At 40.3% G+C, this 18209-nt stretch overlaps 1 protein-coding gene across 1 annotated transcript in view; it reads left to right on the top strand.

Moving 5' to 3' along the window:
* Window positions 1-4995: 4995 nt before the first annotated feature.
* The window catches only part of setd1a (SET domain containing 1A, histone lysine methyltransferase), a 52948-nt gene continuing 39734 nt past the window's right edge, over window positions 4996-18209 (top strand). The window contains exons 1-8 of the mRNA XM_022674232.2: window positions 4996-5215; window positions 6598-6742; window positions 7542-7640; window positions 8614-8884; window positions 9683-9807; window positions 11378-11613; window positions 11845-13540; window positions 15520-16530. Coding sequence (XP_022529953.2) covers window positions 6605-6742; window positions 7542-7640; window positions 8614-8884; window positions 9683-9807; window positions 11378-11613; window positions 11845-13540; window positions 15520-16530 — 3576 coding nt within the window. The 5' untranslated portion in view covers window positions 4996-5215; window positions 6598-6604. The remainder of the gene's footprint in view (window positions 5216-6597; window positions 6743-7541; window positions 7641-8613; window positions 8885-9682; window positions 9808-11377; window positions 11614-11844; window positions 13541-15519; window positions 16531-18209) is intronic.

The raw sequence follows: 18209 nt of genomic DNA, 5'->3' as shown, positions 1-18209 counted from the left end.
CGCTGAAACCTGGTGCAAGAACTCAAAAACCCTCAAAAATCCTCCCCAGCGAGGCGGTGGGGTTGCTGGGGTGGGGGCTTCCCTACTAGCCCACCACGCTCCGCAAAACCAGCAAGCTGATTGGCTTTTTCTCCTGAAAGGCGTAACTTTATCCTTGAACTGGCTCCGTGATTCGCGTCAAGAGACAGCGGCCTGTCTCCTCACTAATAATACAGCTGAGCTAATGTTAGCACAAGCTAACATTAACATGTGGTAAACACTTAGCATAAACATGGGGCTGCCAGCAACAGCTTATTTGCATAAAAGTAACAGAGCCCTTAAACAGTTCATTCTGAAAGGGACTGAAACTGGCAAGAACAAATCTGGTGAGATGTTTTTATGTAAGAGTGATTTTGTTCAAATAACTCAATGAAAATGTTTTGTATTTTCTATAGACCTATTCTAACTTGTGTAAAAAGAGGTATAATGTCACTTTAACATTCTGAGTAATTTTTAAGAGTGATCTGCAGTTCTAGACATACTCAAATGATCATAAACACTGTGCAAATCTTCAATGGTTGGGCACTTCTTGAAGACTGAGGATAAATCTCAGTTGTCTTCCTACTACTTTTGTACATCACTGTGTAAGCCGAGAAGTAAAAATGAATTAAATGACAAACACAGCTCTGAAAAAAAAAAGATTGAATTTTTGCACCAGGAGTGGCATAAAGTTATCCAAAAGCAGTATGAAAGACTAGTGGAGAACATGCCATGCATAATGATTAAAACCAGGGTTATTCCACCAAATATTAATTTCCGAACTCTTAAATCTGTATGAATATAAACTTGCTTTCTTTGCATTATTTGAGGCCTGAAAGCTCTGCATGTTTTTGTTATTTCAGGCATTTCTCATTTTCTGCAAATAAATGCTCTAAAAGACAATATTTTTTTTTGGAATTTGGGAGAAATGTTGGTCGTAGTTTATAGAATAAAACAACAATGTTAATTTTACTCAAACATATACCTATAAATAGCAAAATCAGAGAAACTGATTCAGAAACTGAAGTATGAAGTCTCCTAATTTTTTTCTAAAGTGTTATATACTTATATACAAGTGATGCAACTTTTCAGTGTATGACCCTAATAGAACACTATGTATAAAATATATAGGTTGTAAATCTACTTGTGTTACATTTAATGAGATCAGCCATAACATTAACACCACTGAGCTGGTGAAATGAATTACAGTTCCATTTTTCCCCTCTTTGGTATAGTGAAAAAGAAATGGAATTTCATTCAGGTTTTCAAGTTTTTATTTTTTCCCCTGATAAAATGAAAAAGAAAATAATAATAATATCCTGTCTTTCTCTCCAATCTAATAGTTAAATAACTACATTTTCTTATTACAAGATGCAAAAACAAAATAGAGAGTAAAATAAAGATTCTTTTTTTCCGTTTTCCGTGTAAGATTGGAAGGGCATGAATTAAAAACTTATAAAGAAAACAGGTGTATTGAGCTACTTTGTTTATTTTTGTTGTTGATTGTTGTAGTTCCACAATAAAACACTAGATGGAGGCACTAACTTAACCCTCTGCAATGACACGGCGTGCTGTTTAATGCACTACACTGAAAAGTCTCCTTTATTGGATAATTTAGCCAGTTATTAAGCTATTTCCATTTAGTAGTTTTGGTAATCGTTATTATTTAATGTGAAAGTGCCATAATATCGATTAGAACGTTACTAAAATAGGGCTATTCACTGTATACCAACTCTACCACAGCTGTATACTGTTGTATATCTGTATACCAATACTACTACCACAGCACAAGAAAATCCAGCCAAGATGTACAAAGCTGTCATCTAGGTAAGAGATGCTACTTTAAAGACTCTAAAATACAAAACATATTCTGGTTGGTTTAACACTTTTTGTTTATACCATCATGTTTGAAATGAGTTGAATGTTCTATTGTAAATAAAATACGAAATATATCATCTGGTCAGTTTTAATAGCAGCATATTACTTAAATGTTCTGGGGTAAACTTTTGCTCCTCTGTTCTAAACAATCCGGTTTATTATAAAATATTTTGATTAGTACACATTACCACATGTTATGGGATATTCTGGTACTGCAGATAGAGTTACTGTAGAACCTCACTATGACTTACTGTGCTACTGTGATTTATTATGCACTTCATCCTCAAAGGAAGTTGCCAATAAATCCTGCTCCACAGTGTTCCTGGAAAGATTAAACCAGATAAAGACGTAAATGGCTTGTGTCTGATGTCTGAGATGCTCTCCAGTTCTCTAAATGGAGAGATGATTTCGTTTGTTTAGACGATTATTTCTGTCTGCAAACTAAGTCTCTACTCAAAGCCTTAACGTATTTATTAAATCCTAGTAAATAACCAGTGAAAGATGAGACTAGTTGCCAAAAAAAAAAAATAAACGCCAAATATCATCAGTAAGTGAGATCATACATTTGGCACATCTTCTTGTCCTATATCCAACCAGGCCTTGAGCCAGCAGCAGCATCTGGAACTCTTATGTTGTGCCAGTGGTGTGAAGATTACAGATTTACAGATTTGTTTTTGTTGTTGTTTTTTTTTGTAATACTTACATTAATATCAGACAAGTAACCTAAGTAAATATAAAAAGTACTTTTTTAATTATGATTTAATTTATTAAGGGGAAAAAAAATCTAAATCTAGCCCCTGAACAAGCCCGTCATAAATTAACCTTGATTAATCACACTTTTTGTAAAGCTGAGTTCAATTTCTCTAACCACAACCAAGACTGATTACCACCAGACCTGTAGAATCAAGAACTTACTTTCTGACAACATGAAGCTAAAAGCAACACATTATGCTGTGATCTAAAGAAATTCCAAAACAGATGAGAAAACAAAGTCATTGATCATTTATCAGTCTGGACAATGTTGTAAAGTAATTTCTAAGGTTTTGGGACTCCAGTGAACCACAACGAGAGATATTATTCACAAACTGGGAAAATATGAATCTCTGGTGAATCTTCAGGAGTGGCCGGCTGACCGAAATTATTCCAAAAGGGCATGGACAACTCATCTAGGAGGTCACAAAGCGTCAGCGGTAATGATGGAATAATAAAAAAGTGACTGGTCAAAAATGGTAACCATGGTAAAACTTACAATTAATTTCACAAAAAACATAATTCTGAACATAAAGCATAGTGGTGGTAGTGTGATGGTCTGGGGCTGCTTTGCTGCTTTGACCTGGACAGCTTGCTGTAATAGATGGAACCAGGAATTCTGCTGTTTACTAGACAATCCTGAAGGAAAGTATCACAAAAAAGCAAAAACAAAAGAAATCTGTAGGGAGGCAAATACTTTTTATACTGTATACACAGTGTCAATACTGTCCAAAAATGGCTTCTACTAGATGTTGGAGCATTGCTGTAAAATTCTAATACTAACAAAGATATTCTGAATTCTCTATTTTCAGACAGTTACTTTGCTGAGCACTCCATAAATAAAAATCGAGGCAGATCATTAAATGTTAAAACATTACAGTTTTATTTAATATTAATACATCTTCTGAAGAGTATGTTTTCATAGTATGTAAAGATGAAAGGACTCCTAACATTATTGCATTTACTGTGGCTAATTTTTACTTTTAATATTTTATTGTTTCAGTCAGCTATACAGTACCAGTAAAAAAATTACACAAATTGAATACAGTGGTATTATAGTGGTATAATCCATATTATGTCAAAAACTAGACCAACAACCTTATGAAACTTGCTCTCATTAGAAGTGCCAGAGCAAGAGAGGAGCAAGAGTTACAGTATATCCGGAAAGTATTCACAGCGCTTCACTTTTTATTACGTAACAGCGTTATTCCAAATTGTATTACATTAATCTTTCCTCAAAATTCTACACAAAATACCCCATTACGACCATGTGAAAAAAAGTTTTCTTGAGAGTTTTGGAAATGTATTAAAATAAAAAAATAAAAAAAGAAATCATATTTACATAAGTATTCACAGCCTTTGCTTAATACTTTTTAGAACCACATTTGGCAGCAAATACAGCCTCAAGTCTTTTTGAATATGATGCCACAAGCTTGGCACACCTCTCTTTAGGCAGTTTTGCCCATTCTTCTTTGCAGTACCTCTGAAGCTCCATCAGGTTGGATGGGAGACATCTGTGCACAGCCATTTTCAGATCTCTCCAGAGATGTTCAATCAGATTCAAGTCTGGGCTCTGGCTGGGCCACTCCAAGACATTCATATAGTGGTCCTGAAGCCACTCTTTTGAGATCTTGGCTGTGTGCTTCGGATCGTTGTCCTGCTGAAAATTGAACTGCCACCCCAGTCAAGAGCGCTCTGGAGTTCTGGTTTTCATCCCGGATGTCTCTGTACATTGCTGCATTCATCTTTCCTGACTAGTATGCCAGTTCCTGCTGCTGAAAAACATCGCATTGCATGATGCTGCCACCACCATGCTTGACTGTAGGGATGGTATTGGCCTCGTGATGAGCAGTGCCTGGTTTCCTCCAAAATCTTATTCCATGTTTGGTTTGCATTTTTATTTAGATAAAATAAATATTAATGATATAATTGTAATTTTTATTAATTGTAATTAATTGTGTATAATTCATTTTAAGTTTATATACAAATTATCTAGCTTACATGACGTTATAATTGTTGTTTGTTTGTTTTCAGCTTTTTGTCTGTTTGTTTATTTTTGTTGGTTTGTTTGTAGCTGTTTATTTTGTTTGTTAAATGGCTGTTTATTTTGTTTGTTCATTTATATCTGTCGTTTGTTTGTTTATACTTGCATATTTTCTTTACATATGTTTATTTTGTTTGTTTGTTTTATGGCTGTTTAATTTGTTTATATATATTTGTTTTGTTTTGTTTTGTTTGTTTTGATGCACTTGGCCGAGGCTTCACCTTCACCCTCCCGCCTGACTCCCTAGTGACGTCTTTAGCAAGTAAACGGCAGATTCGCCAATTTAAGACACACATTGCTAGCTCGTCAGATAGAAAAAAATATATAGCTGCGTCAGAGGATGAAGCGTGTTGTATTGTTTACTGTAAATTAAAACACGGATCGTTTGATTCATGTTTTAATAATTTAGCGCTTTCATTAAGTTCGCTAGCCGGCAAAGATAGGCAGATCCTGTGCGGAAAGTGCTTGAGCCGAATCAAAGGAATGTTGTTCTTGTGACGAATGGCGGACAGGCGAGGCTCTCAGGTTGGTTGCGCGATGGCCGCTGTGTGTTTAACCCCGATTATTTCCTCAAAACAGCGCTTTTAGGTGGAATATGGCGCTTTAAAATGTCTCGAAGCGGCACCGGAACGCGGGCAGCACCTCTCGAGGCCGGGCAGCGCGGCCCCGGAGTGGAAAATACGCCGCTTTTTGGCTCCGCGGGTCTCCGGGAGTCTGGTTCGCTGTAGCGGCCTGCCGAGCGGCTAGTTAGCACATTAGCTTAGCATGCTAGCTATCTTGTTTAGCGGCATTGTGGCGGACGTTTTTAGCTTGTTAGCGCTTTAGCTAAGTGCAGGTGACCGCTCGTAGCTGCGTTGGAGGCTCTAAAAGAGGGATAAAAGACTTTAGCAGACGGGAGCCTCTGTTTTAGTGCTCGGATAAATTCGCCGCGGAGACGGAGGGTAAAACGAGTTTAGTTTGAAATCTGGGGTTATTAGCTACAGTTCATAGCGTTTCTCCTAACCTAGCGGTATCTACTCTGCAGGCAGCCCACAGTTTTAGTGTTTATACTGTTATAACCATGTGGATATGAGTGCAGGTTGCCGGTAAAAGTCGTTAGCTATGTAAAATCGGCTGTTCTTTCAAGTAGTGTTGAAATATTGTTAAAAACAGGACTCAGTTTATGAGGGATATGATTAGCTGCTATTGTTGCAACTGTGCAACTATGCGTGCAGCATCACAACAAAAACCTGATTAACTCCTCTTAGACTCATCTCCAACAGCAACAAGAGACAATAGCATAGGGAAGATGATCAGGAGAGGGCTTGAGCAAGGATTGCATACAGCCCTTGGTCATCATCTGACCTACTCTTTAGGTTGACTATTTCTAATTCTTTCCCTAAGAACAAAAAAGAGAGTTTGGAAAGCTTAAGCTGGATGACCAACATAACCATCATGTCCAAGTTTGTTTACCAGACTAACCTATGTAATGCCGATTGAACTAAATATTGTAAGGATGCATGATAATATTGAAGTTATGTCAGTATAGGTTGATACTGTTTTTTGAATCAGCAGCATTCAGTGATATTAATATGACCAATACTTCGAACCGATACTTGCTGACTTTCTGTATTTATTGTAAGGCAGCAAAGGTCTAAGTGATGCTGGCCATGCTAATAAAATTGACACACACTGACAGAGATTCTTTAAAATGATTTGATTTATGTATTTTTTTTTTTTTAGTTTTTTAAAGTTATACCAGTGTGTTGAGTCTCTCTGTAAGTAATAAAATGTGTATCCTCTTCAGCAAATTTATATATAGTATATAAGTCTGATTTCCCACATCGGTGCATCCCTACCATTGTGCCATTTGTGCCTTTGCCGTTGTGTCCTGTGAATTTCATTCACCATTCTTATTTTCTCTGCAGTAATAGCATGGATCCAGATAGTGGGGCGGACACCCAGCGAGCTCTCAGTCTGCAATGGAAGAGCTACAAACTTGTACAGGACCCTGCCATTCGCAGGGTCGCTCAGAAGATCTACAGATACGATGGGATTCACTTCAGTGTGCCGGTATATGCTTTTTTTATATAGTTGGTTTGTGATGGTAGACGCCGCAGTCAGCAAGAAAATAACTAAAATCAGGGCATTTAAGGGTAATGTATTACTTGTCAGCAAGCTAATTCTGAGGCCTCTGAGTCATTTTGTGAACATCTGTTTCAATGCTTTCAGTTGAAATGTGTTAAGTGACTCACCATGCATTAAAATATTTTAATTTATTTATTGGACATTTGTGTTGGATTTAATAAGACGGATATACCTTTAGCTTTTACACAATACTGGGAATCTTCATTCTTGGAGATCTACCAGCCTTGCCCTCTTAAGTTTAGCTGTGGTACACCTGGTTTTAATATTTATATGCTGCAGCTGAAGGCCTTTATCAACAGGATCATAAGTGTTGGACATAAACTAGTAGAAATAAATGCTTTGTTTCTTTGTCATGCTAATCCAAGGTAATTTAGTCTCAATTTCAACATTTTATAAATGTTAGTAAATCATCACTGACATGCATATCAAATTTTGGATATCTGCTTCAGCCCATAATTCCGCTTAAGTTAATATCAAGATTTTATAGGTAGTCAAATAGGTAGTCTGTATGCCGTTATGCTTATTCAGGCCATGCAGTTTTAAGTGCATGTGTTTGTCAGTTTTTAGCACTAAATAAATATTGATATTGTACATAACAGCAAAATCTGGTTTGTACTATTAGCACTGCTTATGTTAAAATTGAGGCTATATTTTTGGAATACTTATAACTACATGATTCCTTATTAAGCGATTAATATTCATTAAATTATTTTCTAACCCTTAGGACGCAGGGTTCCCACCTGTGGGGGAGTTACGTGACCCTCGGCCCCGAAGGATATGGTCCAGGCACACGGAGCTGTCGCTTCCCGTGCCCAAATTTAAGGTATGTTTTTAATGTCAGTCTTTTTTTCTCATATTTGCAACCTGTGAGTGAAAATGTTCCACATCAATTCTTGTTTTCTCTAGAGTACATTTTTATACATATTTTGGCTGAATTGTTTTGCTCTTCTTGCTTGAGTGCACCTGAACAAATTCTTAACATTTCATAAGTAATTGTCTCAGTCTGAAGGCCTGTTTTCTGCAAGGATCTTTAGAGACAGGAAATTTTAACTTTTGAACAGACTGAGGTCTGGTTGAGTCTTTTTGGCTCTGGTGGCTGTTATCGCTTTTTGGTCAGCAGAGAGTTAAAACAGGCCTTTTGGTGGGCATTGTTTGCTATAGCTAATGCTGAATGCACACTACATAATTGTGGGCATGATTTTCCTGTCATGGACAAATGTTGGAGATGTGCAACAAAAGCTTGGAGGTAAATATTCAGGTATGTTTAAGAGCTCTTTCTGATGCATCTTGAAATGTGAGCAGTAGGAACCACAATAAGATAAGCCGATCTGAGCAAAGACCAAACTCTCAAGGACTGAGAACAACACTACAATTGGTAAAGGAGAAATATTGAAGCATAAGGCATTAATTTTAATGATTGTTTTTTTTTATTTGGGTTTGGGTGAAAATGTAGTAAAAGGTATTGGTCTGACTCAGTGGTCTGTAAAGTGGTCCCTTTACGAATATTTTGCAGCACAGATCTTAATTTTTTATGTAATTTGTGGAAGCAGTTGGATAACCTTCCAGGACAATATAATTGTGGAGAAATTCTGCAAATAAATATGCACTTTATGATAATACTCACTCAGTTAATGTTGTGCGTAATTGACATGATGTAAATAAATAAGGATAAAAAATCGGTCCAGTGCAGAGCTCTAGTAGAGGGTAATAAGTCTGAAGCTTTGAGCAGACCTCTTCTGCTTGCAGTTTTACCTCCTCCTAATGGAGTTTTCCTCTGTGTTTTTCTTTTCCAACAGTTGGATGAGTACTACGTGGGTCCTATTCCATTGAAGGAGGTGACGTTTGCCCGGCTAAACGATAACATCAAGGAACCTTTCTTGTTAGAGATGTGCAACAAATTTGGGGAGGTGGAAGAAATGGAGATCTTGTTTCACCCGAAGACCCGGAAGCACTTGGGCCTGGCCCGTGTACTCTTCACCAGCACCAGAGGGGCCAAAGACACAGTCAAACACCTGCACAACACCTCTGTTATGGGCAACATTGTCCATGCCCAGCTAGACATCAAAGGTACAGACTAAGGCTGTAAGATAAACCTCATTTTTTTGGTATCGCCTCTGCTTGATTGTTCGTGATAACCACAGAAAAAGCTGTAATATATGTGTGAAGAACAGAAAACTTCATACTGCATACTGTTAATACATGATATAACAGGGTGACGTAGAGGTCCACAGTGAATCTGCTCGCTTAGGTTGGAAGAATTAGCCTGTGAACGCAGCCTTGTCTAGGGATTCAATTCCTGCTTTCTCTTTGGTTTTTAAACTGAAGCCTACTGAAATTGAAACTGAAAATGTGCCTCTTTGGGGTCTGGAGTAATTTTCATATGTGTTTGGAGGTTCATGTTTCAGGGTTGCTAAAAATGTGGCTTGATAATGTGTCATTCACCTGTTTGTAGTGTATTTTTAATTTATGTTTTCTTTGAAACATGTTCAGAATTCAGACTTTAAAAGGCTAAATATGGCGCTTTTAAACATAAAGACACTTGTGGCTTCTTTGATTTTGATTTGAGATGGCATATCAGTGTAGACTGGAATAATAAAAATAATTCTACAGGAATTCTGTCCTGTAACTAATATGGTCATTAAATCTTGTTTCTTATCAAATTAATAACATTTTTTCTCTTAAGACAGTCGGTGAAAACAAATCGCATTCCAAGTAATTTTGGATTTTTTGCATTGGTTCAGTCATCATGATATTTTGACAACTTGAGAGTCCAATGGCAGATTTACATTATCAGTGACAAAAAATAAAAAATGGATCTATATTATTACCTGCACTATAACACTGACCGTTTGTTGATGTTTTCAGGTCAGCAGAGGAGGAAGTATTACGACCTGATTGTTGGTGGCTCATATACTCCTCAGACCGTACCAACTGGAGGCAAGGCCCTCACAGAGAAATTTCAGCCCCCTGCTCCAGCCCAGCCTGACACAGTAAGTGCACACACTGGATTCTGATTTTAGAGTTATAAAAATCTTTCAGGGCCTTTAATGTGGTGCATCATATTAGCTTTCTTATCCATATCCTGGCATGTCTGCCACAATATAGCAATATCTTTAAAGGTCACCTTCCGTGAAAATCCGATTTTTCTTGTTTTTTGTGGAATACAGTAGGTCTCTCCGAGTTGAATGTGTACACCTGCACATTAAACTGTTTTGCAGCCCCCATTGTCTGCAGGAGCTAAGCAAAGAAATCCCCCCTCCCCCCCTCCGAAAAACGGGTGAATTTTGAATTATCTTTCTGCCTACGTAGGCAGAAACTCACAGACCAGCCCACCTTGGCTCGAGAAACTCCCAGAGGCGGAGCTGAAGCGACGCAACATCACCGCTCATCAGTTAGGAGGTGGGAGGCAGTGAGCGGCAGAGCGGTGGAGGGGCGTCGCAGTGCTCCTAGCCAATCAGAGGAGAGATATTTGCATGCTGTTTGCATGTATGAATATTCATGAGCAAAGCTGGAATCCGGTCATTTTGGACACACCCCTAAAACAGTCCATTAAAAAAGAGCTATACAGAGACACCTGAGCACTTTTTTTTTTACAAAAACGGCTCACATGTCATTCATTCATACTAGAGACCACAACTAGACATTTTAAAATGAAAGAAAAAACGACGGAAGGTGACCTTTAAGTTCTTGGGCAAGACTTACACCACTTCATTCATCTATTTTTGTAAAATGATTAATCTAGTAATTAGAGAAAATTCTAGTCATTTAGGATGTGTGTCTGTGAAAGCTGTACAGGGTTTATGGTATTGTTTTGTTTTTTTTGTTCTGAAAATTGTAAAGGTATTATATCCTAAATTTAGTTTATTTAGTTTCTTGAGATCCAAATCTGTGTGGTTTTATGCAACGTAAATTGCTGTAACCCACGTTTACATTATGGATGCACTAAGATTGAAATTATGTTTGTATTGCCCAATAATGGCCAATGTGAAGATATTCCCAACTGATGCTTGCTGACATATTTATTGTATGCCGGAAAAGGGCAACAGGACTACAGTAGTTGAGCTACTTATTTTTTTTTTTTTACATTGATTTAAGCTAATATTTCTTTTTTTTATTAGTTTCACCAGATTTGTTGTTTTATTCGTACTTTATTTATAAAAAGGAGGATTTACAAAGTGACCAGTCTATGTGGAAAAATGTGCTTAATAAATGTGAAACTAAAAGATATGAAGAAAAAATTAAATGGAGATATCTTTCATGTTATTGTTGGCATACAGTTGATTGAAAGCTAAAATGTAAGCCAAATAAATGTTACATTTGTTCCTTAAGTTATTTCTAAAGTTATATCGATATGTCTAATCTCATTTTATTTCTATTTTATTCATTAAAACAAAAATTACATTATAGTTGTAAAAATGGAGAGAGGACACTTGTATTTAATATTTATTGCAAATTTAAGGATTGTTTTTTTCTTTCTTGTGTTGTTTTTCTTTGTATGTTATGCGGTACCGTTTTCTTTTGACTAAACCCTTTATTTTCTCACCTTTTTTTTCCTCTCAGTCCTCTGATGCCAGACGGAGGCTCTCTGTAGAACAGGCTCCAGTCCCACCACCTGCCAGTACCACCCCGTGCTCTGTGGACACTGCATTTGGGGAGCAGCGTTTGGATACTCCCCCATCCTCACTCGGGGGGCCCTACACACCTGGTTCTTCTTCCTCCTCACAGGGCGGGGGTACTCCTTACACATCACGCTCTGGGACCCCATTTTCCCAGGATTCAGGCTACGCTGGGGCGAGGTTTGTTCTCTTGTTGACATTCACATTTTTTGGTTTGTTTTTTACACCCTGTTCCACATGTAAATAGTTTGAATAATATTGTTTTAGTGTTTTGCAGTCTCACAATCATATAAGTTATTTGTTGTATTTGTGATGTATTACCCCATTGACTATTCTCATACCTATTGGCTGCTTCTGAACATGGGCAAAAAGCCAATATTTTCACTTTTTTTTTTGTTCCTGTGATTTTAGGAATGCAGGTTTTGGTGCGGCTCCTCTGAACACTGGTTACGCTTCGCAAGACATGGTCCCTTCTTCATCCTGCTCTTCCTCTGCAGTGTCCTCCTCGTCAGGGTTCAAGCCTCCGCGTGGGTATGAAGAACCCCATGCACCTCCCGCTCAAGACCCCTCTGTGTACCAGAGAGGCCGGCCAGGATTTCCCCCTCCTTCAGCGCCGTTTCGACCCAACGAGCCCCCGGCCTACCCTCCATATCATAATGCAGGCAGCACGGGCGTGCACGTGCCCCCACACATGCCACCCTCTGCCTCCTTATATGAGTCTCCCCCTGTGGTTGACCGAGAGCGGGACAGAGACAGGGGTCCTAGAGAAAGGGAGCGAGACAGAGACTCTGGGGTGCGATATGGAACTTCACGACGCTCCTCTTATCACCACCAACAGGACGTAAACTCTTCGTCTGCTTCCTCTTCCAAATCCTCCTACCATTCCCATCACTCCCACCACTCCCACCATCCTGAACGTCGCGAGGAGAAAGGGGATGGCAGGCCCTACCGGCGGGACAGCTCTGGGTCTCGCTCTAGTGACCACGGGAGGCACCGGAACCACCACCACTCGCACAACCATCACAGCCGGCGGAGGAGCAGCAGAGACCGTGACAGAGAGCGAGACGGAGACTACGCCAATAGCTCAGACCCTCGTTACTCCACCCACCGTTCCTCCAACAGCCTCTCTCCTCCCCCTTCCTCCACCTCATACGGAGGATACCCTCAATCTAAAGAATTGCCTGCTCACGACACCCCCTCTTCATCCAGACTGGACCCCTCGCCATCCTTCCGTCCGCAGGGCTCAGGGGAAAGAGGCTCTATGGACAATGACTATCGAACCCACTCTCACCACACCCCTCTACCCCCACCACCACCTCCACCACCCCCTCCCCTTCCTCCGGCCTCCGTCATCGCTGCCGCAGTGGCAGAAACGCTCAGCTCGCTGGACTTTGGCCAAACAAGCCCCACGCGAGAAGAGCAATGGACATTACCCAAACGCCGTCCCAGCACCCCTCCCCAACCCCCCCGCACTCCTCCACCCTCCTCTCCTCCTCACGCCTCCATCCCTTCGTCCTCCACCTCTCCATCTTCCACATCCCTCCCTCACCATCTCCCTTCCTCCACAGCCTCCCTTTCTCCACCTCTTCCTCAGCGTGACTCCTCCTCCCCAGAACCTGATTCCACAAACGAGAGCCTTCCGTTCGTTCACCACAGCAGCAGTCTGGACTCTCGTATCGAGATGCTCCTAAAGGAGCAAAAATCAAAGTTCTCCTTCCTTGCCTTGGATGACGAGGAGGAGGACAGGAAAGAGGAAGAGAGGAGAGGGCTGCAGAACGCTGACGGACAGTCGATTAAGCAAAGGGATGGGGATGGAGAAAGGACAAGCCTCAAGAAGCAAAGGGAGTCAGATGGAAACCTGAGGAGAAGAGCAGACAGGGATGGACGACGGAACAGAGGGAAGAGGCCAGGTGCAGGAGGAGGAGGAGGTTGCGAAAGGAAAAGCCCTGCAGAGGTGGATGCTTCCGTCGCTTCTGTTTCTGGCCCATTGTTGAACTCTGTACAGGACCAACTTCTTTTCTCCCAAGAGGAACACTCCCATATGATCTCCGATGTACACAAGACTGTAGGTGCCCACACTCCGCCCACCTACAATGGAGAAGGACAGGTAAGTGACTTTCTTAGATTCTTAAGAAACGAATACTGATGTGGTGTTTGTTTCTGTGCGTTTTAAGATCTTAAAATAAGAGGTGGACTGATCATTTTGTTTTTAAAATTGATTCCCGATTCTGTGTCCTCCTTAAGCCTGCGTTACTTTAGCCAAAATTAGCAGTTTTTGTTTTATTTATTTTTTTATCAAAAACAAAGGAATCTGAATCTGATTACAGCAATATTCGTCTGTCTGTTTTTGATCAGGATGCTCACATAGCGGATACTTAAACTTAGAAATATATGATTGATAGGCAAACAACAGTGTGTGTGTTCTATATAGTATCATAATATTACCACACAGAAGTAGAAGGCTTTATCTTATTGCAGAAATAAAAGCTTGCAATATTTTGTATGTGATTTAACATTTTGAGGAATTTAGCCTGGTAAATCGGGCATTGCTTTATTTCCACCTTTGGTGTGAATCATTTAGGCAGGTGTTAATATTCACACTTGGATGCAGACCAAAACAAAAACATTGAGACCTGATCCCAAACACACTCTGGTGTGAAACTTCACCCTTCTCAAAACCTGTTAAAGCTGACTGCTGTGTCTGTTAGCATTGTGGCTTAATTGTGGTTGAGCTTTGCTGTATGGATCATGGCAAATTGCAATTTTAGGCTTAATAATTTAGATTTCAATTATTATTCCCACATGATGCACAGCAAACAGCAAGATGTTCCCTAAAAAAAGCTAACATTGCAGTTAACCCTCTAAATTGCCAGTGCCGGCTGTTGGAATCGCAGCTAACCTGCTTCAAACTGGTTGAGGCATTTTGGTTTATTTGGCAGATCCCTGCTGTTAGCATAGTCCCTATTAGTCAGTGTAAAAAAAGAGTGCTGCATCCAGCAGTAGACACACAAAAAATATTATACTCTTTTTGAGCTCTTTCACTTTTACCTGGAAGTACTGTAATTCTAAAAGATGACATGATTTATTTATTTTTTTTGTCCAAGATGCTAAATTTTGCATGTGCACATTGCAGGATGAGCAGGGGCACAAACAAAAAGCAAACTAAGGCTACGTCTTACCTAAGAAAAAAGAAATATATACTGCTTTTATTGTCCATGACATATCTAGCAAAAACAGATTTATATCTGACCAGTACTGTTTGTTTCAATTCAATTGTTGATACACAGTGTGTATTATTATTATTATGTTGGGTCATATGTTTAAAGCCTCACTAGGTAGGATTTCCGGTGCTCTCGTATCTGTGCCGGGCTCCTCTGAGTTCAAACCAGACTCTGTAAGTTTTCCGAGGCGGCCGCAACCAACGCTCGCAAGAACTGCGCCCTGCTTTCCGACCTTTAGTTCTAATTAAACATTTATTACACTCTGCAACTGTAGGGGGAGCCCACGAGCACAAAATCTCAATCCTACCTAGTGGAGCTTTAACATTTTCTAAAACTAAATTTTCTCACAAATTTGATGTCAGAACAACAAAATATCACTTTTTTTTCTCCAATTTTATGAATCCCGTTTACGGTTTCCCTCTAGTACAGATATTCAGAGCATCAGACAGCTCGGAATAGTTGTTTTTGACAAACTAATCTGAGTACTGATGATACAAACCTGTGTCTGAGAGTTTTAGTTAGTAATTTTAGCTAACAGACCAACTGCTAACACTACACAGCACAGTGGTTAGCCTATTAACTAACATTACCAGTGTAACAACACAACATAGCATTAGCTAGCAGGCTACCCACTAAGGGACTAACCGCAAATCACACACACCCAGAGCCTAAAGCTTCAAACCTGCGCACACAGTCGAGATAATAACGCCTTGCAGACTCCTATATCCAAGTTTAGTAGATTTGCCTAAATTTACAACTACAGTCGAGCTGTTTCCACCTGTTTTGATGCATTTGCCTTCTTGTTTAGAACCTGTACTGTACTGTGTCAGCATCTCAAATGTTTCCTATTTTCTCACTCCTCCAGCCATCTCCTCATTCCTCTGGGGAAGACATGGAGATATCGGAAGAAGAAGATAATGGCGCTGCCATCTCCGCGGTGATGCCGCATCTTGTTGCTGCCTCTTCGTCCTCTTCGCCCACGACCACGTCACAAATGATCCTTCCCTCACAGACCTCAGACCCCTCCGCAAGTCCTCCCCCAGACAGCACACAGCACTTCGGCTCAAACATGCCTCCTCCACCCATCCCCTCTTACCCTCCCCACCTGCCCCCTCCACCACCTCCTGGCTTCTCCCTTCAGCCTCCTCCACCTCCTGGCATTCCTCCTCCACTGCCCCACATGGAGCTGCATCCGGAATATCCACCTCAGATTTCGCACCACATGTACGATTACGCCAACTCTATGGAGTTGATGAGCCAGTACAGTGGCATGTCCTTCCAGATGCAGACCCAGATGCTCAGTCGCTTGCACCAGATGAGGATTGCATCGAGCAATGGTTCCGAAGTGCCCCACGGAGAACACCCGCCAGCTTCTGAATACCAACAATCTTATCACCTTCATTCAGTGACCCATCCCCATGCACCACCTCCTCCACACCCTCATCACCCATACATGGACCAAGACGGTACTGCAGGCAACCACTATGACCAGGACCACCGCTATATGCCCCCTCACATGCAGTATCCATACCCAGATCCGCATGCCGCCCAGTTACCACCTCCTCACCACAATCCCATCCCTCCCCAGCACTCTACCTGGCCCCAACATGTCCTCCCTCAGCACTACCCCTCCCCTTACCCCATGCCAGCCTATGGCACAGCACCGGCTGTGGAAGAAGAGCATTACGGGGAAACAGGGAACCAAATGGGCATGATGGACCAGAACCCCCACGAAGCTGTAGTTCAGCAAGTACTTACACTTCTTATTGAGGAGATGAAGAACATCATGCAGAGGGACTTGAACCGCAAGATGGTAGAAAACGTGGCCTTTGGCACTTTTGATGAGTGGTGGGAGCGTAAAGAGAGAAAGGCTAAGGTAAGCGCCTTTTGTGCTTCAAAATGGAACCACATGACTCTAGGGATCACTGTTAGGCCAGGTGGTCCAGTCTTGAGAGTTAATAGTTGTATTGGTGTTATATTTGTGTCATGTATTCACTTAAACATAAATAGTTATATTAAAAATGGAGTAAAAGGTAGGAGTAGGAATCTCTAGGCACTTTATGATTCGATTACGATTCTACGATGCAATTACAAAACGATTATCTATACGTCTTCATGCATCTTTATCTTCTATATTGGATTTAGTGCTGGGCAGTATGACCAAAAATTTATATCGCTGTATTTTTGCAAGATTCTGATGGTTTCGCGGTATATCACAGTATTTTTAGTATTATTATTGTTTTTTTTTTTTTTTGTATGACTGGGCTTTTATATAGGTTTGTGACTTACTGTACTGTGAGTACATGTAATATAAAACACTTAAGGGTTTCAATTAAGACTTTGATTACTGTTAGGTTTACTTTGCCCCGCAAAATTACACTTCATTAACAGAAAAACAACTAAAGAATGCAAACAATAGACCTCAAGAGATGCGCCTCTTTAACATGGTAAACTTTACAAAACTATATATTTTAAATAGTTCAAGCCTTTCATAGTTGAAATTAAGTTCGGTAGCTACAGTATTAATATATATAAACAGGGCTGTAGTACTGCTCACCTTAAGTTTTAGGGAGTTTTATCACTTGCTGAATAAATGATTCTGTACTCAGGACCGTTTCTGGGCTCGTCTGTGGGGTAAAGTGCTGTTCTCAGGCAGTTTATTGTTCTGCATAGAGCTAACCTGCTTGTTAGGCTAACTGGCTAGCGAGCTGTCCCAGCGTGCTTCTTTGGCGGTGCTGTTCTACGCAGCTCTCCGCAGCACCTCTAGTAGTATGGCGGTATAAAAAATGCATACCGGTTATATCTTCCCCTACGGTATACCGTATGAACTTGTATACTGCCCAGCTCTAATTGTCTATTTTTTTCTTGTTGCTTGATTACTTGGTACTTTTAAAGTAATGAGCCATAATGAATCTGCTTTTTTATAGGCTCTTTGACACTTTTTCTTTATTTACTTGGTACAACAAATGTTTTTAAATCAAATAATAATACAAAAAGCTAGGATTAAGGATGTGGACCCCTTGTATGCTTGTAAAATTCCATGTTGTAAAGTATTTATATCATTTGATCTCACATTTCACATGACCTTCCAAGTTTGTGTATTGTGCGTGTGTTTGCGGCCACTCATGCTGTCACACTGGCCGGTTAGCAAACACTCAAATCCGGCAAGATACATGTGCTGAAGATTCTCAGGCTCTCAAAACTACGCTGAGATATTATAACACAAGAAAAATGTTGTAGTCTGCCAGGCCTAAACCACACTACACTATTATTAATGTCTAGTCCTAAACATCCAGGGAAATACCAGCATTTAAAATAAATTGTTCTCCTAAACTTATTTTAAGGTTGACAGGTCTGCAGTAAGAAATCTATTTTGCAAATTCTGCTGTGTGAAAAGCACTTAAATGGAAGGGAAAGTGCTTAGAGTTCAGATTGTCTGCCTGAACCCGAGCCTGACTGACCTGATGCCCGAATTTGGGCCGGCGAGAATTCTCACCACTTTCCTGGTGCGCTGTCGGTTGCCTGACGAAAATGGTCTGTGGCGCGATGTAGAAC

This window comes from Astyanax mexicanus, chromosome 19 (genome assembly GCF_023375975.1).
Source record: "Astyanax mexicanus isolate ESR-SI-001 chromosome 19, AstMex3_surface, whole genome shotgun sequence".
NCBI classification, from domain to species: domain Eukaryota; kingdom Metazoa; phylum Chordata; class Actinopteri; order Characiformes; family Acestrorhamphidae; genus Astyanax; species Astyanax mexicanus.
Note: the sequence above shows the minus strand (reverse complement) of the source record. Positions and strands in the feature narration are given on the sequence as shown.